At 56.8% G+C, this 14792-nt stretch overlaps 5 protein-coding genes and 2 pseudogenes across 5 annotated transcripts in view; 3 read left to right on the top strand and 4 right to left on the bottom strand.

Moving 5' to 3' along the window:
• ACA1_042090 (uncharacterized protein) overlaps positions 1-415 on the bottom strand; it is a gene marked incomplete at both ends in the record, with an annotated part of 1120 nt that extends 705 nt beyond the window's left edge. Inside the window, 2 exons of the mRNA XM_004338835.1 lie at positions 29-299; positions 342-415. Of these exons, the coding sequence (XP_004338883.1) occupies positions 29-299; positions 342-415 (345 nt within the window). The remainder of the gene's footprint in view (positions 1-28; positions 300-341) is intronic.
• Positions 416-780: 365 nt separating this feature from the next.
• ACA1_042080 (uncharacterized protein) lies at positions 781-999 on the top strand (the record flags this gene model as incomplete). The annotated part of the gene is made up of 1 exon (XM_004338834.2): positions 781-999. A coding segment is annotated over one exon (219 nt), but the record flags the coding sequence as incomplete, so codon positions are not given.
• An 88-nt stretch (positions 1000-1087) lies between these two features.
• On the bottom strand, positions 1088-4414 carry ACA1_042070 (Dual specificity protein kinase; the record flags this gene model as incomplete). The annotated part of the gene is made up of 20 exons (XM_004338833.1): positions 1088-1243; positions 1318-1420; positions 1528-1579; positions 1687-1751; positions 1854-1901; positions 1986-2052; positions 2140-2223; positions 2298-2450; positions 2544-2637; positions 2714-2774; positions 2824-2885; positions 2982-3027; positions 3120-3201; positions 3403-3449; positions 3519-3637; positions 3716-3749; positions 3820-3953; positions 4045-4197; positions 4283-4320; positions 4390-4414. 20 exons carry the CDS (start codon positions 4412-4414, stop codon positions 1088-1090), a joined length of 1623 nt encoding a protein of 540 aa, XP_004338881.1.
• Positions 4415-5413: 999 nt separating this feature from the next.
• ACA1_042060 lies at positions 5414-7541 on the top strand (annotated as a pseudogene).
• A 210-nt stretch (positions 7542-7751) lies between these two features.
• Positions 7752-9196, bottom strand: ACA1_042050 (annotated as a pseudogene).
• Positions 9197-9375: 179 nt separating this feature from the next.
• ACA1_042040 (DOM3 exoribonuclease, putative) lies at positions 9376-11542 on the top strand (the record flags this gene model as incomplete). Its single annotated transcript, XM_004338832.1, has 11 exons — positions 9376-9539; positions 9598-9661; positions 9766-9914; positions 9991-10070; positions 10142-10324; positions 10429-10545; positions 10646-10677; positions 10756-10897; positions 10981-11048; positions 11137-11189; positions 11326-11542. The coding sequence occupies 11 exons, from the start codon at positions 9376-9378 to the stop codon at positions 11540-11542; spliced, it is 1269 nt and encodes a 422-aa protein (XP_004338880.1).
• A 271-nt stretch (positions 11543-11813) lies between these two features.
• ACA1_042030 (Sumo domain containing protein) lies at positions 11814-14432 on the bottom strand (the record flags this gene model as incomplete). Its single annotated transcript, XM_004338831.1, has 12 exons — positions 11814-11916; positions 12025-12086; positions 12182-12485; positions 12610-12671; positions 12778-12882; positions 13047-13115; positions 13201-13293; positions 13368-13487; positions 13599-13659; positions 13743-13835; positions 13918-14065; positions 14189-14432. 12 exons carry the CDS (start codon positions 14430-14432, stop codon positions 11814-11816), a joined length of 1464 nt encoding a protein of 487 aa, XP_004338879.1.
• Positions 14433-14792: the final 360 nt, after the last annotated feature.

Genomic DNA, 14792 nt, shown 5'->3' with positions numbered 1-14792 from the left:
TTAGAGTAGAGCACTACACCCACGGCACCACGACACAAAAGAACAGCTGGAAGGCACCTTGTTCGGTGAGAAAGTTGTTGGGCGCGGTGCCGCCGGTGGCCACGCCGAGAAGACGGCCGGCCTCGAGTCCCGCCCGGTCGGCCCCTGTCTGGCCGCCGGAGATGATCCGCACCACCTTGCCCGTCCACGCGGCCTCGGGGGTCACCCGCCCGCGCTCCACCGGCCCCGCCGCCTCGTACGAATCGCGACCGCGCTTGCCCCGCCCTCGCCCCCTGGCTGCTGCTGGTCCGCTGCCACTACTGCTACTGCTCGAGGCAGCAGCATCAGTTGTGGTGGTGTACGTTGCCGTCGTAGTACTGGGCCTCGCACTCCTTGCACGCGGCGTCGACAGCCTCTTGTTTCCTTTCCTCTCCATCCTCAAAGTTTGTCTTTGTTCTAGCACAAAGCCAAATCACGCCGCAATTGTTTCCCAGAATGTTTTCACCTAATCCCTTTTGGTATTTACAACAATTCAAAAAAATGATCATAATTTCTTAACGAAATCATATTTACTGTGCCCGGTGCTCTCTCAAACATTCTCCGTTCTTATAAAAAGAATGTCTTTTGTTACAGTTGCAAACAGTCTGCACCGACCACTCCGGAAGCCCGCTAGGACCTGCGCACACAAACAACACTCAAATGACCACAACACACACGAGATCCGGGTCTAACCACACAGGGCGGTTACAGGACCTGGCGGCTGGGGATCAGAAGCTCACCCCTGCAGGATCGTGGCCAAGTCAGTACGGTGCCGGGTGTAACCTCATCGTCTTGAACCTGACGCACGTGACCGGTGTGCAGATACCCTCGGCCAGTCTGCGCCAAGAGCTCATCCAGGCGCAGGCGCACAAAGCGGGCGAGGAGCTGTCTCTGTGCGTGAAGTGCTACATGGGCGAGAAGGCCGTCTTCGGTTATGTGGGCGAGAACGAGCACTTCCTCGCCCAACGCCGATGCGAGTGATTTAGAATGTATGGGATGTGTAGCAAACAACTAACTTGTAATTACTGATTTATTTATTTATTTAAATTAATTATGTACCCTCCTCATGTCAGAAGGCGATGGAGACGTAGTTGTTGACGGCCTCCTGCTTGACCCTAAGGGTGGCCGACTCGCTGGCCTGGTCGGGGAACAGCGCCTCGTAGGGCCAACCGTCGCACGGCCGCTTCAGTCGCATCTCCTTGTTGTACTTGGCGATCACCTCTTCCTGATCAAGCCCAACAGTGCGCACTGTGAGCGATTGGGCAAGTGCCAGTGTACGGCGAGCAGCAACGCGCGTACGAGTTCGTTGCATTGGCTGCCCCCGATGACGTAGGGACCGCCGGGCTTGTGCAGCACGCGGTAGTGCTTGACCAGCGCCTTGCCCTTCACGCTGTCTCGTACACTGGACGGGGGGGGGTTGCAGCCAAGTAGTACTAGTCGTCAGCATGTATGGCGGCACCACGGCACGTCACACGACCGACAGCACGACACATGACATGGAGAGCTGACCTGATGGAGTAGCTGCCCGGGTCCTGCATGCTAAACCGCACCAGGAAAGTCCCTGTGGTTGGCATGTCCAGAATAGATGAGCACATGGTGGCACCATCACACGAAAAAGAGTAAAATACGAATAATCATTAATGATATAAGATAAATGTGCAGTGGTACCTCGCTTGTGGGCCAACGAGAGCTTCTTCTCGGCCTCGTCGGCGGACAAAAATCCAAAGAACCATCTGGCGAGCGAGAAGAGGGTGGTGAGCGGGAGGCGTTCGAGAAGAACAAGAGCAAGAAGAAGAACAAGGAGGATGTTGGAGTCGACGAAGAGGGGGAAGTACCGCTTACGAAGCAGGTTCTCCATCCGGGAGAGTATGGACGCGTCCTCCCTATTGAAAAGGCAGTACACCACTGATTAGACCCGAACACGACTGGACAAGAATAGTGGGGCAAGGGGGGGGGGCATCGCGTACCATGGGCCGAAGCAGGTGACGCACCAGGCAAAGTCCTCAATCGAGACCTCCTGGTCCGGGTTGTTGGCTGTTGCGGTTGCGCGCACATGTTTGTTGATGTTGTGTCAGCAACCGGCACGGTAGGTTGATGAGCGGGTGAGCGAGAACGCGGTACCGACGAGCTGCTTGAGGCAGGCCAGCTTGAGCTCCGCCTCGGGTGTCAGCGGGAGGAAGGGGCGCTGCTTCTCGTGCACATAGGCTATGTGGGAGCGTGTAGGCGTGAGAATACATTCGTAGGTGGGAGGGTGCAGGGCGGGGCGGGGTGACACGTACTGGCGAAGGCGGTCATGAAGTCCTTCCAGAGCAGCTTGACCTTGTCGCCGCACTTCTCTCGCCAGAATCGCCGCGCCGTGTTGTCGGCGATCAGAGCCTCCACGATAACGTCATCAAGCACGCTCAGTATCTCCGCGAACGTTGGTCGATCCTCTTCAAGGCGGCCGCGCGTGAGCCACGAGCCCCAGCAAAACAAGAACAATAACAACCGTGTGGCTGTGTGAGGGAGGAGGGCTGATGGTGTACTTGGGCTGGGCTGCCAGCACGAGTGGATAAGACTGCGAAGCGTCGGCGTGCAGTCTGGTGGAATCTCGGGCCTCTTGTGTTCCACGCACACGGTCTAGACGCAGGCCAGCACACCACGTGATGAGAAGATCTGAAAAACACCACACACACACAACAAAAGGTCCGATTACCTGCACCAGCTGTTTGAGGGATTTGATGCTCTGAAACGGTGTTTGCTCCATGAGCAGTTCCCTGCGAAGAGAACGGGAACACATCAGCCTCCTCAGTATATACACCGTACCACGGTGCCGGAATAGAGACGGGTTGGAAGTACCAGAGCAACAGGCCAAAACTGTACACGTCCTAGACAGGCCAATCAAAATGAATAACAATTAATTGGTGTTTGTCAGTCTACTCTTTGCCCACCACGCGCAGATTAGTGGGAGTGGTCGGTCGTACAGCTTTCTCGTCGAACGGCTGGCGCATCAGCACCTCGGGCGCCATCCTGCACAACGCAATAGGTGTCGTGGATCGCGTCAACCTCAAAAGCGTACACCATGGATTGCAGATAAATAATAATAACGGAAGACGACGAACCACAACGGAGTGCCTGCATAGGCTGTGGGATCCTGCTGCATGCTGAGGTCGTCCTCCGGCTTGACCTGTGACAGGCCGAAATCTGATTGTGCGGCCACAGACGTGTGAGAGAGGCAACGCAGGAACTATGACCGAGAGAGGGGGGGGGACACACACCCGACACCTTGACCGTCCAATTGTCATCCACCAGCAAGTTGGCTTGAAGGGGGAGGGCGAGAGTCAGCCAAACGATAACACGTGAGGCTGGTGTGTGTGTGTGGTGTGTGTGTGGTGTGTGTGTTACCTGACTTGAGGTCTCTGTGGATGAACGGAGGCTCGGAGCAATGCAACCTGTGTGCGCGTGTGCGGTGAGCGCCAAGCAGGAGGAAAGGAACGAGCCACGTGAGTGCACGTATATACCAATTCATGCCCAGCGCGGCTTGCTTGGCGATGAGCATCTTGCGTTTGAACGACAGCGGCGTTTTGCCGCTGCCGTAGAGCAGATCGTGCACCGAGCCTTTGGACATGTACTCCGTGACCTGTGCGCACGCAATCAATCAGTTAATCAAAACCACACCACACACACACACACACACAACGGGTAGGGTCGAACATACGATCATCAGGTTTCCTGGCTCTGTGCAGGCTCCCCTTGAAGAGCAAAAGAAATGAGTCATGTGTGTGCGTGGGAGTCAAGAAAGACAGAGGGGACGAGCGTTACATGAAGAGGAGCAAGTGTGGCTGGCGCAGCTTGCTCATGATGGCCACCTCCTTCCGAAAGGCCTCGAGCGTGTCAGAGTCAAGCTTCTGCTTCTGCAGCACCTTCACCGCCACCTCCTGCCCTCGCAGCTTGCCCTGTTGTGCGTTTCATCAGCCACACGTGCGTGAGAGAGGGAGAGAGAGAAGAAAGAGGAGGAAGAGGAAGCGAGCCGCATGCCTTGTAGACCGCGCCGAACGCGCCTTGCCCGAGCTTGGCGCCCAGTTTGATCTCTGACGACTTGATCTCCCAGGTGACCGACGCCTCCCTTCGTTCAATAGCGCTGCCGCCCACGCTCACCCCCACCGCCTGCTCGCCACTCCCCTCCTTCGTGCCTTTGGCCTGCCATGGGTGATTGCCATAAAGAATTAACATCAACTATGCCTTCAAATGCACGACAATTACACAAAGAAATAGAAAGACGTACTAGCGATTCCACCACCTTTGGCTCTTCATCGGCTGAGTCTGATGGGTGAAGAAGTACAGGATTAGACAGTACCTCCCCTCCTATAGGAGAGGAGCGCGACAGCGTACCGGTGAGCCAGGACGAGTCCTCCATTTTTGCGGGCGATCGATGCACAATCAATCCGGATATGATTTTATGTTGCAAAGGAAACCCGAAGAAATTAATTTTCACTATTTTTTTGGTGGTGCCAAAGCGATCGGAACCATCAACGGAGCAGGCCAGCACAGGTTGCAGCCCTACAACCTCGATCAGCACCATACTGGTCAAAGGTAATGCACCACCAGCTTAGTGCCTACGCCAAGACAGTTTTCCCCAGAGGTCCTGGACGAGCAGACCTTTCTTCTTGTGGCCTTGCGCTTCTGACCTGACCCCGATAGGCGCCACTGTGGTAGGCTTGACGACGGGGAACATGCGAAACGCACATGAGGAGCAAAGACCAATGGGGCCGTGTTTGTTTGCACTTGGATACCCCCCGGGACTTGGGAGGTTGCTATAGACCAGTTTTTACCAATGGCCGCCCACATCCAGAAATTGAACACGGTAACCGTATCGTCGTGGGGACTGGTCCGGTGGTTGGTTGGCAGAATCTAACCCAAACACAGGACAAAGGCATTCGAAAGGCCGAACAAGCACAACAGAGGCATTTTATCACACCACCCAGCAGCTTAGCGCGCGTGCAGGAGCAAGGCCTCGTTCTCTCGTCTTCGTACTTTCTTTCGCGCTTCGTTCTTTCTGGTCGTGGTCGAGCGGCAAGGAAAACCGACGAACGTGAGACCCCCGAGGTATTAGAGTACTCCGCAGTGCAGGAGACCGACAACGGTACGACGTCGCTCTCGCAAGGGGAGCTCCGACCTGCAGCTCGGCTCGGCTCGTGTGTGTCGCCTTTGTTTTCTCTCGGGGTTACACACGGCGCTGTAGTACGCCATCATGTTCGTTTTATTAATCTTCGGTTTTCCTCTTCATCTCTCTCTTTCGCTTTCATTCTTCAACCACACCAGAACAACCTGAGGAGGAGACCGCCAACTGATCGAAAGGAAGCAGAAGACCCAATATCGGTTGTAGCCGTCGCCATCTCCATAATCACACAGAAGGATGAGCAGAGTGAATCGTCGAGACCACTTAGAGGGTGGTGCGGGCGCGCAGCCGTTCTTCAACGAGGTGGCCGCGGCCCACGTCCAGGCTGACTACTTCGTTCGACCCTCGGCCCCACCGCTCGACGATGAAGACGACAACGTGTACGACCTCGCCGGCGACTTAGGCTGGCGCCACCAACAGGTACAGCCATCCAAGCACCCACAAAACCAAAACCAACGCGGCGCTTTCTAAAATAAGCGAGATAAATAAGAAGATGAAAGAGAAGATTGTGCGAAGGAGGGAAACCACGAGGCAGAACTGCACAACTCGTGGTTGTGGATGGTTTCTTCGGATTTTCTATCTGTCGTTTTCGTTCTTTTCCGTTCTTTGTTTCGTTCTTCTTTTCGTTTTCGTTTTCGTTCTTTTATCTGACCACGTTGCCATGGTGGTGGTCGAGGAGCGCAGGATTTGGCGAGCTCGTCGTCTTCGGACTCGATCGAGGGCGCGGAGATGGTGGAGTTCCAGTCGTCGTCATCGAGCAGCGGGTCGTCGTCCGACCAGCTCGACATCGACAACGAGACGCGTCAGTTCCTGAAGAAGAAGCAAAAGCTCGGCGACGATGACGACGGGCTGGACGCCAAGGCCGACGGCCTCAAGCCCCCGATGGGCAGGCCCAAGCCCCGGGGCAAGGTCCGCCGAACGGAGGAGCAGCGAAAGAAGCGACACGCGGCTAGGCACAGGGAGGACGCCAAGGAGCTCCAGGGCTGGCGGCGCTATCTGTGCACGTTGTGGCGGTACTCACCCTCTCGCACACGCCGCACCGCCGCACACGCACACCGCACACACCGCCGCACACGCGCTAAACTCGGTTCGATGTTTCTATGCGCGGTGACACACACAGATGGAATCAGAAGAAGTCCAAGTCAGTGCGTGCGCCCACGGTCTACCGACCGTACTTCATTATTCTCATCTCCATCATCAACGTCATCCTGCTTGCCGCCGAGATCGGAGTCAACAAGGGTACACACCATCATCATCATCAACACAGCACAAACCTCGACTGTTGGTGACTAACTCGATGGTGGTGGTGATGGTCATCATCCCTCTCATCAGGCGTCGAAGATCTTTCGACGAATCCGATGGTGGGACCTTCGGCCCAGACCCTGTTGGACATGGGCGCCAAATATTCGCCCTACATGACAGATGCCGACGGCGCCTGGAGATTCATCACCCCAATGTTCTTGTACGCACCTCACGCACCGCACACGCACACCACGCAACACATCATCAACAGCAAAAAACCCGGGAGCTGACGTGATTCTTGACTGTGCAGCCACGTGGGCATCATCCATTTGCTGTTCAACCTCTGCTCGCAGCTGCAGATGGTGACCCTCGAGAAGAACTATGGCTGCCACCGCATCATTCCCATCTACTTCCTCTCCGGCGTCGCCGGCACCCTCGCCAGCGCCATCTTCGTGCCCAACCAGATCATGGTACGCCCGTGCACGCTTATACATTACATACATTCCACGTCATTAATGTGTGAGGTCAGGTGGGCGCTTCGGGAGCGATTTTCGGACTCGTGGGCGTGGTAGGCGTCGACCTCATCCAGAACTGGAAGCGAATCAAGTGCCCGATCGTGCAGATGGTCGTGTGGGTCATCTCCGTGGTAATCTCGCTCGCCTTCGGCCTGCTGCCGGGCATCGACAACTTTGCCCACATCGGCGGCTTCGTCCAGGGCATCATCGGCGCTTGCGTACGCCGCCACCCCTCGACCACTTTGGCACGCGTGGAATGCGCAGCTGACATCTTGGGTTTTGGGCCACAGATCTTCTTGCCGATTGTGGGTAAGGCCAACCGTCCAGCAAGCCCCGATGGGGGCTCGCCCTGGTCTGCATCCCCATCGATATTCTCCTCCTGGTGGGCGGCTTCGTCGCCTTCTACGTTGGTACGCCACATTGGGCCAACGCAACACACACGACACGCACGACACGACACGCAACGCGACACACAACGCACGTGCGCATTCGCTGACCACAGCGACCTGTGCCGCATAACAGGAACGAACGTGTACGGTTGGTGCTCGTTCTGTTCGTGGATCGATTGCGTGCCGATCCTGGACTGGTGCGACTCCTACAAGGACTAATGCACGCGCCGGCCACTACTACTACGCGGAGGGAAACGGGTGATGACATCACCACACAACAAGAGAGTACCAATATCACCCAGCGTCAACATCATCAACATCACCAACATCATCAATCATAAAAGAACAAGGAGGAGCACGTCTGTATCATAAATAAGCCACCGTGTTCACTTTTCACCTCTCTTTTACAACACATCAAGGCCAATATGTTCAAAAGTGCGAAGTCGAGAAGTAGCGGAGGGTGTGGGCGAGGGTGTCTTGGAGCTCGGCGACGTCTTGGCTGATCTCGAACGCAGCCACAGCGGCCGCCAGCGCAGGCAGCGCAGCCTGCGGCGGATTGGCAAAGAACGCGCCGCCCTCATCGCACCGCTCCATACCAGCAGCTGCCAGCGCCCTGCGCAGGCCCGGCACCGCCTCCACGGGCGCCTGGACTTCGGTGGGCACTGCCGCCGCGAGCGGGACATGGCGGCTGGGCAGCGATGGCAAGACGGGCAATGCACCGGCAGCGCCCATAACTGTCGGTGCGACTCGTGCCACGTCAGCATGACACACCCACACCCACACACAGACGCCAAGGAAAGGGTTGTTGTGGGAAACATACGGATGGCGTCGGCAAGGAAGCGGCCAAGAGGCTTGTCGTTACGGATGGCCAGCTGCACGTGGTGTGGCGCGATGCGCAGCATGGACTGCGCACGCGCGCACTCACAGGCCGGACCTGACGGAAAGAGAAGAAGAAGAGGAAGATGAGGTTTGTTGATGAGCCAGGCTGTGGCCCAATTGCTAGGTGGGGCTCAAGTACGCAGTACGAGTCCGACGCAGTACTCTAAAGAACGAAGACGAAGAAAGAAAGCGATGGTTAGCGAGCCACCCCGCACAAGAAAGGTGAAACGGAAGACACGCACCCATCGCGGCAGCGAGGTACACTGTGGCCTCTGTTGTGATACATTCACGACCAACATGTTAGCAACCACATCATGGTCGTTGATGTAAGAACACGAAAAAGAGGTCGTCGCACCTGCCCCTACAAGCATGTTCGTGTTCTCCTCCTTGATGGCGCGTTTCATGCGCGCGAGGGGGAAAGCCAGGCTTGCCTGCGCCGCCGCCGCCGGTTCCTCGTCGCCTTCAACCCCGGCCTCAGCTCCGCCTACCTCCTCTTCCGCTTCCTTCTTCTTCTTCTTCGTCTTCGTCAGCATCAGCGGCAGCAGCTGCCACCTTACCCACCTTCTTGCTCCTGTGCGCTTCGACCGCCTCCGTTCCAGCCGCCACCGCACCCTGTGGACGCCTGGCGTGTCAGTGCCCGGGGAAGTGACTTTGGCGGGCCGGCCGTACCTTATCCAACCCGAGCGGCAGGAGCAGTCGCACGGCGGTCTGAATGTGGCGCGCCGTCACGGTCTTCCGGGCGTTGTAGCGCGCCAGCTTGCCCGCTTCCTATAATCCCATTTTTCAAGACCCCACCCACACGGCACGAAGTGAGTTCAAGTGTGGTTGGTTGGTTGATGTCAACGTTGGCGATAGTTAGCGGAGGGTACGGCGGCGAGACGGGTGAGCACGTCGTGGACGAGGGAGTTGATGATGGCCATCCCCTTCGACGAGATGCCCATTCCCGGGTCCACCTTCTTGAGCACTCGGTACGCGCAGACGCTGTAGTCACTCATCTCCTTTGCTTGCAAACAATACAGATTTCGGAGAATATATTATAAAGTGTGGCTTAACTTCATTTCTATTAATTTCTCGGGAATTGTTAGCCAATGGTTCAACGTTGTTTCCTGGTTCTTTTCTTTGTGTTTCTCCGGGAATACAATGGTATTTTCCTTTATTTTCTTCCACTAAGAAGATGGAGGCGGAAGCTGCGCCAAGAAACAAGCGGGCAAGACAAGAAGAGGGACCACGAGAGGCCTATGCTGAGCCTGCTGCCACCCCGAACCAAGAGTCGCCCATATTTGCCGTATCCGCACAAGCCTACCACCGCTGGAAGTTTCCGCACTACTCCCAACCGCGGTACATTTTCTTTTTTATTCTTTATTTATTGTTATATTTACGTAAAATGTATTTCAAGGGAGGTGGGGTGCATGTCACGGGACGCGGACCATCAATGGCACAACGACAGCGACCAAGAGCTCGTGCGTCTTCCTCTCTCCGCACTTGCGTTGTGTGCTACATGAGAGTACTCATATGCCTGGCTTGTGTGCGGTGTGTGCGGTGTGTGCCGTGGTTGAATGCACAGCGCTACTTCAAGGAGCCCGCACCTGGCTGCGATCTGTCCGCCGGGTTTGACACCTTCGTGAAGAAAGACGAAGAGAAAGAGAAGCAGGAGCACATCACGCCCATTCTGTCGTGGCTGCACCACCAGCGCGCCGGCGGCTCTCGCGCCTCGTGCGTTTCACGCCCCCTTCTGGCTGTGCACTGCGCTGCGTTTGGTGGTCGTCGCATTCACTTCGCTGACGCACAGATCATACAAACGCAGGGAAATGGACGTCATCGCGCACCCACAGTTCGTGGCCTGGCGCGGCTCCTTTGCGCGCCTCCTATGTACGCGTTCGTTACACTGTGGTGTGTGTGTGTATGTGTGTGGTGTTGGAATGACCTTTCTGTCATTATAGGTGCTCCCTACAATCGCAGCGAAAGCTGGCGATTACTCGTATGTCGATTCAAGGGCACCATCTACATCGCGGACAAGGACACACCGGAGACTCAAGCGCGCCGACGCAATCAAACGCAGCGAGAGGAGCTGATGGGCTACTGGGGCTACAAATTCGAAGACTACTCCACGCGGCCTCGCACCGGTACCAATTGCGCAGCACGCACGCACCACCGCACACGCACAACCGCACACACGACCGCACACACGACCGCACGCGCGTGACCGCACACGCACGACCGCTATCAGGGCTGCAAGAACCAAATGAAGGGCCGGTGAGCAACATTCCGTGCTACTGCACGGTGGTGAGGGCGCGGCTGGGCTCGCACCTCCTGCTCATGTCGGGCGAAACCGACTGCTGCATGGGTACCTCAATTCTCTTCTCTTTTCCCTCTCGGACCACTCTCTCTGCAGTACTGCTGCTGACGTCAGCACACCCTCCACGTTCGGTTCGCATTGCTGCCAGAGGGTCAAGCCAAACCACCAGACAACTACGTCGTACGTCATACGCCACCTTAACCTACGCTCGAGCGCGGTGCCTGCACAACGCTCACCGTCAAACTCGCGCGTGCGCAGGAGCTGAAGACGAACAAGGTGCTAATGACGGAGAGGGACCGAACGTCATTTGAGCGCTACAAACTGCTCAAGTTCTGGTCGCAGTCCTTTCTCGCCGGCGTCCCGCGGGTGGTGGTCGGCTTCCGCGATGACGAGGGCATCGGTACCCTCCCCCACCACTTTCCACTCCTCCGGTTGAGCTCCTCCTTCACCGCGCTCACCATGCCGCGTGCGTGCGTCGTCCAGTGCGAACCGTGCAGCACTTCAAGACGCTCGAGCTGCCCCGCTTTGTGGAGGGGAAGCGCAACATGTGGGTACGGGCCACTCCCTTATTTTTTTTATATTTATATTTATTGTCTATTCACTTTTTAATTACACGCCGGCGTGCGTTGCGCACTGCAGGACTCGGCCGTGTGCATGAACTTCTGCGACCAGTTCCTCACCTGGGTCGCGTGGTAATCTTCGTGTGATGTGTGGCGTGTGTGGCGTGTGTGGCGTGTGTGGCGTGTGTGGCGTGTGGCGTGTGGCGTGTGGCGTGTGGCGTGTGGCGTTGGTCTCACCCTCTCGCTTGCCGCGTCTGATGTCCGACAGGCTATTCGAGCAGGAGGACCAGGAGAAGACTGCGAGTGGCGGCGATGACGACGCCAAGGTGGTGTGGGCGCTCGACTACGGTGCGCCCTTCAGCCACGTTCAGGCCACACGCTTCAAGGACGGAAGCCTCGCCTTCCTGCCCGCCTGGTTCACCTCCGCCACGCCCACCAACCCACCATCGCCCCACCACCCACCGCCAGACACACCGCACGCGTAAATATATATTTGGTTGTGTGTGTGTGGGAGTGAGCGACGTGCCATGTGGAGGACCACCCTGCGGGCCGGGCGGCAGGCCCAGGCGGCGGACGGGCATGTGCAGCACCTTCCACCTCAGCAATCAGCGGCAGCGATGATCGCAGTTCGGCTGCCGAAGCCTTTGCTCTCGGCCGTAACGAGGGCGTTGCTGTAAGTTGAGGTCTCATCGATGTTGTGTATTTGTAAAAAAATAACAAGCATCTTCGTAGCTTCTTGTGTGGGCCCAGCCTCGGTTATTTGTTGTCCTCGACGTCGATGATGTCCTCGTCCTCCATGTCTTGCCCTTCGGCCGTCTGATTCCCCTTTAGCGGCAGTCCATCGAACACGAATCTCGCCCTGTCGTACGCCGGCAGTGAGTCACCCAACACTTTTTTATTATTTAATAATATTATTAATATTATTAATATTATTGTTGTTATAATAATAATAATAAATTGTACGCACTCAGCCATTTTCAAGCCCTTCTTCTTGCAGTAGGCCTCCTGCAACTTCTTGAACGGATCGCTCTACGGGGGAGCAGAGACGAATACAGAGATCAGTCTTGAGCGCGAAGTGGCGCGAGCGTAGTTGGTTGGTTGGTTCATGGTGGTGGTGCGGGTACCCGCTTGATCCGGAACTTGTCCTCTTCCGTGCCGCGGCGTACTCGGAGGAGGACGTAGGCGCTGTCATCGTCGTCATCTTCGACGTACGTCGCGACTGGGGCCGGCCTCGGCGGTTGAGGCTTGCTGGCGGTGGCGGTGGCGGTGGCGATGGTGGTGGTAGCGGCGGCGGCAGTGGAGGCTGCAACGGCGGGCAATTGCGCGCCGGGCTCGACCTTCACGTCGACGATATCGTCGTCTTCCATGTCTTCGTTCGCGGGCGTGCTTCGCATGTTAAGCGGCAGTCCGTCGAATATGAACTTCACCCTGGATGCACCGCGGTGTGGTTTCGCCGTCAACACACAGTGAACCGCACACACACAACACACAACACACAACACACAACACACAACACACAACACACAACACACAACACACAACACGGTCGTACTTTTCTGGGATGAGCCGTTTCTTCTGACAGTAGGAGTCGTGCAGCTTCTGGAATTGCTTGTCCTGTACGTAGGAAAGGAGAGCAGTGTGAGTTGGTCATTGCGCGTTAACGTGTAGGCGCAAGCAAGCAGGGGAAAAAGAGAAGAAGAAGCCATGGCGGGGACCCGACCTGGTCGATCCTGAACTTCTCCTCCTGGCCCTCCCTCCGGAGGCGAAGTATGACATAGTCGGCGTCGGCTTCTTCCTCTTCTTCTTCGGCCTCTTCGTCGTCCAACTGCACCGATGCAGGTTGCGCTGTTGGCAAGTGATTGTACGCGATCGCGAAAAGATCAGCAAATCATCATCGAACGCGAAAGAGAGAGAGAGAGAGTTGTGTGTGTGTGTGTGTGTGTGTAGCGTACGTGTTGGCAGTGTCCTTGAGGAGAGTCGAAGGCCCACCTCCTTCTCCAGATCTCCCATCCACGACGAAGGGGGTGGCGGCAGAGCCAGCTGCAGCGTCTCATTTTCCTGGTGTCGAGGTGAGCGCACATTCATAGGAAGCCTGGTAGACAAGGCCAATGCGGGGGGGGGAGTAGAGAGGGGAGCAAATTACCAGCATTCCGAAATCCTGAGGCGTCTGGCTGGGCTGCACCGGCATGCCGTCGAACTTGACGACGAAACCGCCGTCATCCTCCAGCAGCTTTTTCTGTAAAGATGAGAGTTGCACGATGAGACGACGCCCCAAAAAGCGCCTATTGTGGGGCGTCAAGTCCCACGTACATGGTCTGAGAGGTACTCGGTCATGCTGTGCCGCCTCAGGTAGGTGTTGAGCGGCTCTTTCTTCTTTTTGATGTACTCGTTCAGCAGTAGCGAGAAGGGCTGACTCTTCAGAATTCTAAACTTCATCACCTGTCATCGCAGCAACGACACACACAGCAACCACACGAAGAGGAGGCAATGAGGGTGTGGTTGCTACGAGTGTGGTCTTGGTGGAGCGATGGGGGGAGGTACCTCGCTGGTGAGAGGGCACAGCAGACTCAGCAGGACCGCGGCGGCAGGCGAGCTCGACGGCCTGAAGAGGGCGCCGCACCAATCAGTCGCGTGAGACGCGGCGGAGACAGGCACACCGATGATTATCGGTGGCTCTCACCGTACCTCGCACTCGAGCTGGTGGTGGAGGTGGAGCGTATGGGACTGTCATACAGCGGATCGCTCTGTCGCAGCCTGCTTGCAATCGCCTGGCTCTCCCTACACGGTTCACGTGCGCGGTGGGCAAAAAAGCGCGAGCCAGAAGCAGCAGCAACAGCAGACAACAAGCGAAGCTGCGCACCTGGCCAAGCGGAGGCTTTCGACGACTGCGGGCGGCAAGTACGCGCTCATCTCGCTGAACGAGTTCAGGTTCATCATTGGCGCGTCGTCGTAATGGAGGTGCTCCAGTTCGAGGTCATCTTCATCCGAATCGCTCAGCACAATCGAGGCTGGAGCACATCACCCACGCCACACACCACACAGAGGCACGCGACATCAGCCAAATCAAGCACACATCGGTGAGTTGTGTGTGCGGTGTGTGCGGTGGCGTGTGCGATATGTGTGCAACGTACTATCCACGGGGAGCACATCTTTGCCCTTGGCGCTCGTGGCGGTGGGCCGGCTTCTCTTGAGCACGGACCCGACGGTCGCCGAGGGCTCGTCGTCAAGACTGTCAGGTTCGATCGCCGAGGGCTCGTCGCCGGTCCGCTTGGAGTTGACCGTGGTCTTGGGTGCCGGCACCGAGTCGGCCTTGCGCTTACGCCCACGCGGCGCCTTCTTGCCGTAGATCTCGCCCATCAGCTCCTCGCGCGACATCTGCTTCGCCGCGGTGGCCGCGCTGGTCGGCTGAGTGGTGGCTTTGACTTTGTACCTGCCGGGCTGGAGAATGGCGTCGAGGTCTTCGTCGTCCTCATCCACGTCGCTCGCGTCCTCCAGCTCTTTTGAGCCATTTAAAAATAAATATAAATTAAAAAACAAATAGATTGGGCGAATGGAGAAGCTGTACCCCGCGGTGGATCGCGTCGGGATGCTTTGTTCCTTCTATCGAAAATATCTTCGTCTGAATCGCTCTCTGAACTCTGTAGCGGCATCGCGGTGAGATGAAGTGCACAAGTTGATCTGGACCCCCCGCCCTAAACAATACGTAGCTACGCACCATCTGAATGGTTGATGATC

The sequence above is a fragment of the Acanthamoeba castellanii genome (assembly GCF_000313135.1).
Source record: "Acanthamoeba castellanii str. Neff unplaced genomic scaffold scf7180000084573, whole genome shotgun sequence".
Lineage (NCBI taxonomy): Eukaryota > Discosea > Longamoebia > Acanthamoebidae > Acanthamoeba > Acanthamoeba castellanii.
This window is presented reverse-complemented; position numbering and strand designations above follow the sequence as displayed.